This window comes from Zalophus californianus, chromosome 10 (genome assembly GCF_009762305.2).
Source record: "Zalophus californianus isolate mZalCal1 chromosome 10, mZalCal1.pri.v2, whole genome shotgun sequence".
NCBI lineage: Eukaryota > Metazoa > Chordata > Mammalia > Carnivora > Otariidae > Zalophus > Zalophus californianus.
Window position 1 is genome coordinate 84,193,407 of NC_045604.1, and position 12,062 is coordinate 84,205,468.

Genomic DNA, 12,062 nt, shown 5'->3' on the forward strand with positions numbered 1-12,062 from the left:
ACCTCTGTAAAGACCCTACTTCCAAATACTGTCGCTTTCTGAGATGGTGGGGGTTAGGACTTCAACATACAAACTCTTAGGGTATACAATTCAGCCCGTAACAACCTCACTTCCAGCACTATAACTCAAAAATTAAAATGAGATTTTGTTTTGTTCTATTTTATTGAAACTACAAAACGTTTCTTAAGCTGCTGTTAAGTCAGCGGTGGCAAATTTTGGAGAGGTAGTGAAATTTAGTCAGCATTTTTTACATGTCAGGCTCAGTGCTAAATGCTTCCTGGGCTGACGTCACTGAGTCCTGCTGACGTCGCCGTGATATTAGCACCTGCCTTTCTAGAGTGCTTACTGTTCTAACTGCTACATTGCCTCGCGTGGTGGGCTGAACACTGCCCCCTGCCTCCCAAAGATGTCAGGTCCTAATCCCCAGAACCCGTGAATATGTTACCTTACCTGGCAAAGCGGACTTTGCAGATGTGACTAAATTAAGGATCTTAAAATGGGCCAGTTAATCATCAGGGTCTTTACAAGTGGGAGGCAGGAGGGTCAAAGAGAGGTTGGGAGATGCTGCTCTCCTGGCTTTGGAGATGGGAGGGGCCATAAGCCAAGAAATATGGGCAGCCTCTAGAAGCTGGAAAAGGCAGGGGAACAGCTTTTCCCCGATAGCATCCAGAAGGAACACAGCTCTGCCGACACCTTGGGTTTAGAACCATTTTCTGACTTCTGACTTCCAGTAAGAGAATACATGTGTTGTTTTAAGCCACTGAGTGTGGGGCAATTTGGTACTGCAGCTAACAGAAACTCACACAATTCTCATAAAGCTCTGTGAGTGGGTCCTATGGTTATCCCCATTATATAGAGTTGGAAACTGAGGCTCAAAGCAGTGAAAACAACAAAGATCCCCCAGGTGGCCATCCAGGATAGTCAGCCAGGCCTGTCGGATCTTGAAGCCAATGCTCTTAACCATTATGTCTGCACTTGCACTGTTCAGTAGAACCTGGGGCTGGCTCTGCCATGTTGCCTTTCGCTGTTGATGATCAGACTTTCCTTTGTTTAATTCCTGCACTCCCCAATGCCTGCTCCAATAACTCTTGAGTATTTTGGTTTCTGCCTTCCCCAGCATGGCTAGGTACTTCCGGAACAACTTCATTAACCCCCACATTTACTCCCGAGGAATTGCTAAACTGATTTTCTGCTGGGACTTCACCGTCACTCACGAAAAAGCTGTGAAGCTGAAACAGAAGAATCTTAGCACTGAAATAAGGGTAAGGCGAGCCTGCTGTACATACCTTCCCACAGCCAACTTCCTTCAGTATGTCTATAACTTTTCTTGAAGTGATAATGACTTTTTTTTTTTTTTTTTGGTGGTCCATGAGTCTGGCAAAAAAAAAAAAAAGAAAGAAAGAAAAGAAACAAACAAACTGAACCAAAAACACCTAAAAATATTCCTAATGCCCAGTGCTGGTGATGGTTTAGGGAATGACCCTTTTCACATGCTATGCTGGCTCTGTAGTTGGTACGAGCTTACTGGAGGGTAGTTGAGGGATTTATATCAAAATGTTAAGTGTAAATGCTTCTTGACCTCACAGTTCCAAGTTTACTATTTTTTCCAGTGGTTTTCAACTCAGGACGGTTTTGCCCCTCAGGGGACATATGACAATATCTGGAGACTATTTTGATTGTCACAGTGAGGGTGAGGGGGCTACTGGTGTCTAGTGGGTGGAGGCCAGGATGTTGCTAAACATCCTGCAATACACAGGAAAGTTGTCACAACACAGAGAAAGGCCTGAAAATGTTACTAATGCCGATGTTGAGAAACCCTGGTCTGTAGAAAAAAACTTACTAAAAAGAAATAGGAAAAAAACCCTATAAACAAACCAAAAAAAACAAATCCAGACTCTTAAATACAGAGAACAAACTGGTGGTTGCCAGATGGGAGGTTGGGTGAAATAGAAAAAAAAAAAAAGAGCAAGCAGAATTTATTAGCAAAGGGGCTTTGACAAGAGGTTTGAAGATGCTAACTTCCTTGGTGTAGATACCCAGACTGTTCTTCAAAAGAGAACTTCATGACTTCAAAGCGCTTTCCTCAAGAGCATGGTCCCAATCCTCTAAGATGGAAAAAGTGTTTGACGCCGTGATGGGGGTTCTTGGTCCATTTGAGATTTTCCCGATCTTTATTGGGAAATTATGGGTCTCTCATCGCCCACATCTGACATGAACTTTCCCTTTTCTTTCTTCTGTGGGTTTGTGTTTCGAAGTGACAAAGATTCACCCGGAGAGTCTTTGCTAACAGTGGAGAGGGTCCTGTGAACCAGCTTGACTTCCTTGTGTTTGTAGGAAAACCTGTCAGAAATCCGTCAGGAGAATGTCAAGTTAACGCTCAATCAGCAGCTGATCCGCTTCTCTGCCCACCTGGCGGCCTGGGTTGTCTCTACTGGAGTGGCGGTTGCCTGCTGCGTAGCTGTTTATTACCTGGCTGAGAACAACTCAGAGGTAACCACAGGGGAGGGAGCCCCAGAGTCCAGAGCACAGAACCAGGTGAAGGGATGGGATGCTGGAGGGGAGAGCAGTGTACAGCTGGTACTCACAGACTCCATGGCCAGTAGCATTGACATCAGCTGGAACCTTGTGAAAAAAAATGCAGAATCTTGGGTCCCTCCCTTGGCCCATGGACTCAGAATCCATCCTTACCATGTCCCCAGGTGATGTGTGTGCACACCTCAGGAGAGAAGCTCTGGGCCAGTGGAGAGATGGACACTTGGACCACAGACCTGGGATTTGGGGTTTCTTCTTTCATTATTATATCCCTAATGCTTCCCACTGCCCTGGCACTAAGTAGATACTCAGGAAGTATTGTGATCTGATGGACTTTTGTGAACGATTTAACCTTTGTTTCTTTTTTTGTTGTTGTTGTTATAGCACAACTAACATATATTTCAAATGGACAAAAAATTAGTATTGTTTACAGTATCTTAAGATAAATTGCCTTTGAATGGGAGCGTCCTTTCCAGTACTTTGAGGTCTACAAGAAGTATCTAGAAAATGTACTACTGTGGAAAATGACTGCTTAAATCGAATGGGGGGGAGGGGGGAGGGCCTGTGGTTTCTCTTTTTTTTTAAATTTTTAAAAATTTTTTAATTTAGTTTTTGACAGAGAGAGAGACAGCGAGAGAGGGGACACAAGCAGGGGGAGTGGGAGAGGGAGAAGCAGGCTTCCCGCAGAGCAGGGAGCCTGATGCGGGGCTCGATCCCAGGACCCCGGGATCATGACCTGAGCCGAAGGCAGACGCTTAACCACGGAGCCACCCAGGCGCCCCTGTGGTTTCTCTTTTTGATTAATTGCTGTAACACGGTCCTTCGGGCAGCTGAGGGAGTTTCATGTTTTCTTTAGACATCATTAGGCGCTGGAGCTCTTGCAGGACAACTTTGATGCTATATGAGTTCTGCCATTTTGCTAGCACTGATATGGCTCTTGGGTCCACCACTCCATTAGAACTATTAACTCCATTCATATTAATTTTTGTTACAAATCTTACAAAGGGGGGTGCTTCTGGGTATTTAGGTCCACATTCTATTTTATGGCTGCATATTCGGTTTTCATAAATTGTCCGAGCCCGTGGTGGCTGCCATCTTGCATCACTGTCACTCAAGGCTGGCCCCTTCTTCCCTTTCTGAGCCCTGTATTCCTCACTTGCAAAACAGGAATGATCGGACCCGGCTTTGTAGGTGTGTGGTCAGGACCAGAGAAGAGTTATGTGAAGAATCTCCTCAGTGTCCAGTACTGTGGGTGATGAAGGAATGTTAGCTTTTTTTTTTTTTTCCCTTTTTTTCCTAGTAACATGAACTCGGAGACTAATTAGCTGGGTGATCTGGGCAAAGTACTGCTTTTCTGTAGGTTTTGGCTTTCAAATCCCTTGGAAAATGGGGCTAATTGTAGCCAGTTTGCTGACCTCTTGAATTATGGTACAGGTGGGTCCGATTACATCACTTTCTTTATTTTTTTAATTTTAATTTAATTTTTTTTAAAGATTTTATTTATTTATTTGACAGAGACAGACACAGCGAGAGAGGGAACACAAGCAGGGAGAGTGGGAGAGGGAGAAGCAGGCTTCCTGCTGAGCAGGGAGCCCGATGCGGGGCTCGATCCCAGGACCCTGGGATCATGACCTGAGGCGAAGGCAGACGCTTAATGACTGAGCCACCCAGGCACCCCATGTCACTTTCTTTAATGGCTTCTTGTTACCCTCAATATAAAATCTATCCTCCATGGCATGCTTGACAGATCTTATATGATCTGACCCTGCCCACATCTCTAGTCTCAACACCCCACAACTACCCATATCCTACACACCAGCAACACTAAATGCTGAACTGAACACAGTTCCCTGAACATATCATGCCTTTCCTTATCTCTAGGTGGGAAAATGCAGTTCATTCTCCACCCCGCCTCCCCTAATTCTGTTATCCGGCAAACTTCTCCTTCTCTAGACCTCAGCACAGGGTCATTTCCTCACCACCATCACCTTCACTAGACTGAGTTGGGTGTTCCTGATTCTGCAGGCTTTCCCTGTGCCCTTGTCATGTGTGGTATTGAAAGTACCTGTTTATACATCTGTCTGGTAGCTGGGCTCCAGACTCAATACCTCATACATAATAGGTGCTCAACCAAATGGCTGAATAAGTAAAGGAGAAGCCAGCAAGAAAATGGTTGTGGGATTATATAAATCTAAGGGTTTGCCATTAACCATATTAAGGTGTGCCCTGAAAGAGGGGAAATTAAGTCTCAAGGCTTAAGGGCTTAGCAATGTCTACTTAGGATGCAAACTGTGACCAGGCAGCTATAGGCATAAAGAAGACTTCTGAGTTTCTTCTTCACCTGGAAGCTTTTCTCTACACCCACCTGAAGTGAAGGAGGGCAGCTAAGGAGGTGAGGAGGCAGAGTGGAGTCATTCCTGTTGTTTGAACGTCTGCTGTATGCCAGGCAGGAACAACTTTGTACCACTCCAGGGGTTATACTCATTGGCAACTATCATTTCCTGTGAATGGTGTCCTACCTGTGTTATTTAGGGGCCAGACTTTGCTTTATTTGGTCTCATTTTATTCTTTTTCTTTAAAGATTTATTTATTTGAGAGAGAGAGAGAGAGGGAGAGTGGAGGGAAGGGCAGAGGGAGAGAGAATCTTAAGCAGACTCCCCACTGAGCATGGAGCCGGATGCAGGGCTCGATCCCACGATCCTGAGATCATGACCTGAGCCGACATTGAGAGTCAGACGCTTAACAGACTGAGCCACCCAGGTGCCCCTGCTCTCATTTAATTCTTCAAATAACTCTATGGGTTACACGATAATCTCCTCATTATACAGACAGGGAAAAGAGGCTCAGAGAAGCTATGCATCTGGCTCCTCATGCGGCTTATAAGCATGGGGAAGGGGCAGCGTTTGGATCCATGGCTACAGAAATACTGCCAAAAGTGCAAGCGGGGCATTCCAAAACCGTCCAGAGGTAAAGGGAGGCAGGGTCAGGCCTTGGGGTGGAGGACGGGGTAGTGGGAGACAGAAGAAAAATCCACTGGAAGCCCTTACTCCAAGGATGCCTGGCAGAGGGGCACCCTAGCCCCCACTCTGAACCAAATGCCAGCGTGTCACATCCATATGAAGGAAGGGGTGTCTCTCTGGACCTCATACAAAGGTACGGTGTGGGCTGGCAGAGGCCCTCCTTTCCCCTAATTCAGCACCCAAGGACAGCAAAGCCCAGTGAAAATGAACAGGGCCACCCAGGATAGGGAAGGAAACATGCTACAGTGATCGATACCAAGGTGCTGTAGCTTCAGCAGATTTAAGGTTTTGCTCTGACAGCCAGGGAGCACCTTCTTGTGGCCCTAGACCTCTTGCTGAGGATGGTAAATTCACAGGATGGCTGTTTGCGTTCAGGCCCCTAAGACACATCGACCTGGTTCAAATCTGCCAGCACCTAGTGGGTGACCCCGGGCAAGCATTTTTGCCTCTCTGGGCCTCCGTTTGCCCATCAGGTAAGTCTATTCATATCTACCTGCCGGGCTGTCGTGAGGATTACACGCAGTCACGTGGGTGATGCTTGGCTCAGGGTGAGTGCTCAAGAACCCGTGAGGAGCTACTCCTGGGGTTTCTCTGTTGTGGGCAGTCTCCTGTGGGAGGCCGAGAGGAGTTCAGTGCACGCTCGGCCTCTCAGTTGTTTCCTTCCATCCCCTGCAGTTCCTGAAGAAGCACAAGGACCCTGGGGCAGTACTGTTACTGCCTTTCATTGTGTCCTGCATCAACCTGGCAGTGCCACGCCTCTACTCCCTGTTCAAGCTCGTGGAGTGGTACGAGATGCCACGGCACGAAGTCTATACCCTCCTGATCCGGTAGGTGTGTCCGCCACCTCCAACACCAGCCTCTATTTCCATGGAGGGCAATGAGGTGGGAGCTAGAAAGGGTTAGGCTCAAGTACCAAAGTGCTGTTTTCCAGAAAAAGTTCTAAGAACAGAGTGTGTTCGTGTGGTGGGGGTTCATTGCCAGAAAATCCAAAAGGTGCTCAGAAAATACAGAGAAGTCCAACTGCCTTTTGCTCAAAGCAAAGGCTTATCTTTCCTGATTGCGATCAGCCTGAGGTTTAACATAGGTCTCAGTTATGAGATGTACAGATGTGTATGTTGTGGACTGCAGAAAGGCTCCTGGCTGAGGAGCTGCATGGGGACTGAAATTTATCCAGTGTTCCCATTAGTCAAGCTGTGAGCCCGGATAGCCACTGCCTCAGCTGGGAGGAAGAGCGGCATTTTTGTAATTCAGACACCCATATGGAGGTAGAGAGGGTACTTTTGGCAATTCATTGGCTGGGAGGGTGTGCCTTTTGCGCTAGAGGTGAACCCAGGGTTTCGATAAACAAAGCATAAAATTACCCAAATTTTGTCCTTATTCCTTCTTCTGGATAGTTCCCTGACCAGTTCCTGGTTATGGTGGTGTTTATAATAATAGGTCTGTACAATGCAAATTGAGATTCTTTACTGATCAATTCAAGAGCCTTTGCCTTCCATGCCTCTGAGATCTGAGTCCTGACCAGCTCTCCAACATCATTTGGAGAATTTGGATGGAGGGGTGGTAGACCTGTTTGCTTAGTGGGCCATTTTGAACCAATCACTTTGCTATTTGTTTTTCCTGATCACATAAAGAGGTTAATGGACTTTTCGTAGACATCAGCCATTTGTACTGCTTCACAAAATACTCAATAGTTCAAAATCTTCTCTGCATGAAGAGAAAATGGGAAAGGTTCGAAATAGGCAATTCTTTTTGATATAAGATGAGCTTTTCTCAGCTTAGATGAGTATGTTTTCTCAAGTTTAATGTGGAGCTACCCTGCAGTAAAGGTACATTAACTCATTAATCCAGGAGATATTGAAGGTCTACTGCGAGCTAGGTATGAGCAAGAGATTAGGGATCTGGCATTGAAAAAGATCCAGTTTCTTTCCTTTATGAAACTTACTGTCTAACACAATGATTCTCAACCTTCAGCATACACCAGAATTACCTGAAGGGATTATGTGGCCCTGTCCCCAGAGTTTCTGATTCAGTAGCTCTGGGGTGGGACCTGAAAATTTGCCTTTCTAGCAAGTTTACAGATGAGGCCGATGCTACTGGGTTGGAGGACACACTTTGAGAACGACTGGTCTAGTGGCACACAATTGTTGGCACACCAAATGCTGAAGCCCTATTAAAACCAGCAGATGTTGATTTAAGGCAAAATGACTGGGTATAAGAGCTCAGGGGGTTAGAGCAGATGGTCCTCTGTTTCAATCTTTGTCATGCCCCTCGGAAGCTGTGTGACCTTGGACAAATTGTTTCACCTCTGAGCTTCAGTTTCTTCATCAGTAAGATAGACATAAAATGCTATCTACGTGATGATAGAGTTGTAAGTATTAAGAGTTATAAAGTTGTAAACATTAAGTTGTAAAGACTAAGGTGATTCAGTAAAGTTCTTAACACAGTGTACTGTCCACGGTCAGCACCCAGTGAATAGTATGTATGTTTACTGTTATTACAATCAATGAGAAGTGAAATCAGATAGTTTGGAGAGGCACTGAAAGAGGGTATATCAGTTGATATAAATTAGGTTATGCTGCAGTAACACACATCCCCTCTCTTCTCAGTCTCAGTGGCTTAGAACACAAAGATTTATTTCTTGCTCATACTATATGTCCCTTGTGGATGGCAGGGGGTTTTGGTCATGTCAGGATCCAGGCTGAGAGCAGCAACCATCTCAAATGTTGCTGATGGCCATTTCAGAGGGAAGACAGTGAGTTCCAGAGAGTCTCATTGGCATTTAAATGCTGCAGCCTAGAAGTGACACAAAGTGACATACATCACTTCTGCTCACGACTCATTTGCCAGAACTAGCCCTATGGCTCCACTCAAACCAGAGGGGAGCAGAAATTTCGGTCCTACCACATGACCAAAAGGACATATTGGCAAACAGTACTAATGATTGTCATGGAAGGTAATGATAGCTGTTTTCTGTTATCTAGAAACATCTTTCTGAAAATATCAATCATTGGAATTCTTTGTTACTATTGGCTCAACATTGTGGCCCAGGCTGGTGAAGAGGTGAGATTCCTATGCTGTTCTGCCTCGAGTTTGGTTTCTTAACCTTTGACCACCAGGGAAGAAGTGAGTTTCTCTGGTTTCTCAGAGTTTCTACTCATGATCTTAGAGTAGATATCATATTATCCTTCCATTCATCTATCCATTCATCCATCCATCCCTCCATCCATCCATCCCTCCATCCATCCATCCCTCCATCCATCCTTGGGCTGTGCACTCAAAACCTCCTTCTCCTTGTTCAGCCAAATCTAAAAGCTCTCAGTCCATCAGCTCATAGCACTGACTTCCTGCACAGGTAATTAATTGGCTATCAGTTTCATGAACTGACTAATTCAGCCTTCCAGTTTGTGCTAGCCTGCTAAACTCCTAGGCCACTTTCTTTCTTTCTTTTTTTTTAAAAAATATTTTATTTATTTATTTGACAGAGAGAGAGAGAGAAAACACAAGCAGGGGGAGCGGCAGGCAAAGGGAGAGGCAGACTCCCCGTGGAGCAGGGAGCCCGATGCGGGGCTCGATCCCAGGACCCCGGGATCATGACCTGAGCCGAAGGCAGACGCTTAACGACTGAGCCACCCAGGTGCCCCCCCAGGGCACTTTCTTAGGCAGATATTAATGAATTTTCATAAGGTTAATAAAAAGAGTGAAGGCATTATTACCATCGATGCCTTCTGCTGTCCCTGGCTGAGAGATGGGATCCAGAGGGCGGAGGACAGGGAGGAAAAGTTTTAAGAGGAGAGATAATGAGAAGGGAAAGTTTGGGGTACATGTGGTGGGCAAGACTTACTGGGGAAAGAAGGGGCACAGAAAGGGAATAAACACCCTTGAAAACAAACTCAACAAGTTAATGGTGCCCAGAGTAGGTCTGCTTTTCTAGGCACACAAGGACCCGGTCAAACCGATCCACCAGCCATGTCCTGATGAGTGCAGGATGCCAGGAACAGATGGAAATTGGGCAAGAAGCAAAGCCGCTTCGCATCTCCTGACTCTTATTTGCCTTTCAGTGTTGGGAAACCCTCATTGGCCAGGAAATCTACCGACTCCACCTGATGGATTTTGTGTTCTCTTTAGCTGATTCCTTCCTGGGCGAGTTCCTGAGGAGGTAAATATTTGTCAGCCTTGAGTAATTAACACCTGATGTTGGAACTAGAGCCATAGGCTTGGCTGAGCAGGAAGTATGGGTATCCTTTATACTTATATACTTAGTACATAAGTATCCCTTATATACTGTAGTGTGCACTGTTAGAAGTCTGCCTTTCATTCTTTGGGATACTGATTCTTTCTGAATTCACCGATATTTCACTTTTATCTGACAGTCCTGTTGTCCAAGTTCATTTGGTTCAGCTAGCCCTTTACAACCTTCTCTTGGAAAAAAAAAAAGGGCTAGAAATAAAACATAGAAACTGAAAGTCATTTGAGAACTTTCCACCATAGATAATTCTTTTTTTAAAGATTATTTATTATTTATTTGGCAGAGAGAGAGACAGCGAGAGAGGGAACACAAGCAGGGGGAGCGGGAGAGGGAGACACAGGCTTCCCGCGGAGCAGGGAGCCCGATGCAGGGCTCGATCCCAGGACCCTGGGATCATGACCTGAGCCGAAGGCAGACGCTTGATAACTGAGCCACCCAGGCACCCCTCCGCCGTAGATAATTTTAATTCTAGTGTATATCCTTCCAGATTTTTCTGTGCACATACTGCTTTGTGTATGTGTGTGTGTATTATATAATTTCAAAGACAAAAATGGGATCACAATGAAAATCATTGTGGTGTTTGCTCTTATTAATCTTAAAACTCTGCTGTGGTATCTTTCCCTAACAGTACATCTAGATTTATGTCATGATTCATTTAATTGAATTTGATTATTATGCTGATTGTTATTTTAGATGCCAGGTATACAGAATTGAGGCAGTGTAATCATTGGCCCATATGTAGTCCTCTTTTATTGATTTATTCATTTATTTGTTAATAATATGCCAAGCATCTCATTCCTTAGAGACACACGTTTCTTTGAGCTGCCCCCATGATAAGATGGCATAACATAAAGATTCTTTCCTCAGTGGGTAGGTTGCATGACCAATCTCCTCACTCAGTCTGCCCAAACTCACTTTCATTTACAGCCTCTATCCAGGGTCTGGACGTAAAGGTGGGGAGGTTTTTTTGTTTTTGTTTTTTTCATGCAATTTTTTTTTTTCAATTGGCATCCTCTCTGTATGAAGAATTCAAAGTGGTCTCAAGTTTCCTCCGAATAAATGGAGACCTTGGCTTCTTCTTGTGGATTTAGAAAACAGGGCAAGCACTATTAATCCAATAGCAGTAACCAGAAATGGAAAAATGTTCAGTTTATTTGGGTTCGGAGGTTCTGAATTTATCTGGTCCCTGAGAAAAAGGTTGAATTAGCAAAGAGTGGTATAAATGAGATAATAGGATAATTTTAATAATGATCTCATTTAATACCTATTGTTAGCTTATAATTAACTATTTAAATAAAAGGAGGGATAACTTAAATAATGTTCTCTAGAATTTTTCTTTTTTTTAGAAAGAGGGGCAGAGGGAGAGGGAGAGAGTGAATCTTAAGTAGGATCCATGCCCAGCATGGAGCCTGATGCGGGGCTCAATCTCACAACCCTGAGATTTTTACCTGAGCCGAAATCAAGAGTCAGATGCTTAACCTGAGCCACCCAGGCACCCCTCTAGAATTTTTTTAAACCACTTCAGCAGTACCTCTATTCAAATGCATTGTATTAATTCCATTTTCCCTCAATTCCTTCAATTATTTCTTTGAAAATATGCTTGTACTTGGAACCTTTCAAACATTTGCAAGGGAACTTAGGACTTTATCCCAAACTGGTGAGGCTCTACTTTGTTGATTGTGGGGAATCTTTTGGCTTTTTTTTTTTATTTTAAGATTTTATTTATTTAATTGACAGAGAGAGACGGAGAGAGAGGGAACACAAGCAGGGGGAGTGGGAGAGGGAGAAGCAGGTTTCCCGCTGAGCAGGGAGCCCAAGGTGGGGCTCGATCCCAGGACCCCGGGATCATGACCTGAGCCGAAGGCAGACGCTTAAAGACTGAGCCACCCAGGCGCCCCGATTGTGGGGAATCTTTTGAAGGAGAGAGTTGATGATTTGGGTACTAAACTCAGTGATGTTTTCACAGACTCATTGGAATGCAGTTTATCACAAGTCTTGGCTTACAAGAGTTTGACATTGCCAGGAACGTCCTGGAACTGATCTATGCACAAACTCTGGTGTGGTAAGTTTTGAAAACCTTCAGACTGACTCAGAAATATTTTGTAAGTGGGGATATTGTGGCTATTGTTACCTTTATGAGCACTTTTTAAAAAACTGTGGTAGGAAAATGCATCATATAATATCATCTGAACCTTTTCTAAATGTACAGTTGAGTCGTGTCTATTCACATAGCTCTGCCAGAGATCTCCAGAACTCTTTTCATC

General features: G+C 44.6%; 2 protein-coding genes across 10 annotated transcripts in view; one reads left to right on the forward strand and one right to left on the reverse strand.

Annotated features, from left to right (window-relative positions):
- TMC5 (transmembrane channel like 5) overlaps positions 1–12,062 on the forward strand; it is a 77,567-nt gene that overhangs the window by 52,384 nt on the left and 13,121 nt on the right. For all 9 annotated transcript variants that reach the window (XM_027609889.2, XM_027609883.2, XM_027609888.2 and 6 more), the window contains 6 exons: positions 1,118–1,262; positions 2,335–2,490; positions 6,228–6,379; positions 8,534–8,612; positions 9,611–9,708; positions 11,765–11,860. In XM_027609889.2, the coding sequence (XP_027465690.2) occupies positions 1,118–1,262; positions 2,335–2,490; positions 6,228–6,379; positions 8,534–8,612; positions 9,611–9,708; positions 11,765–11,860 (726 nt within the window). The remainder of the gene's footprint in view (positions 1–1,117; positions 1,263–2,334; positions 2,491–6,227; positions 6,380–8,533; positions 8,613–9,610; positions 9,709–11,764; positions 11,861–12,062) is intronic.
- LOC113931983 (ubiquitin-conjugating enzyme E2 variant 1-like) lies at positions 3,199–3,725 on the reverse strand (the record flags this gene model as incomplete). Its single annotated transcript, XM_035721998.1, has 1 exon — positions 3,199–3,725. A coding segment is annotated over one exon (393 nt), but the record flags the coding sequence as incomplete, so codon positions are not given.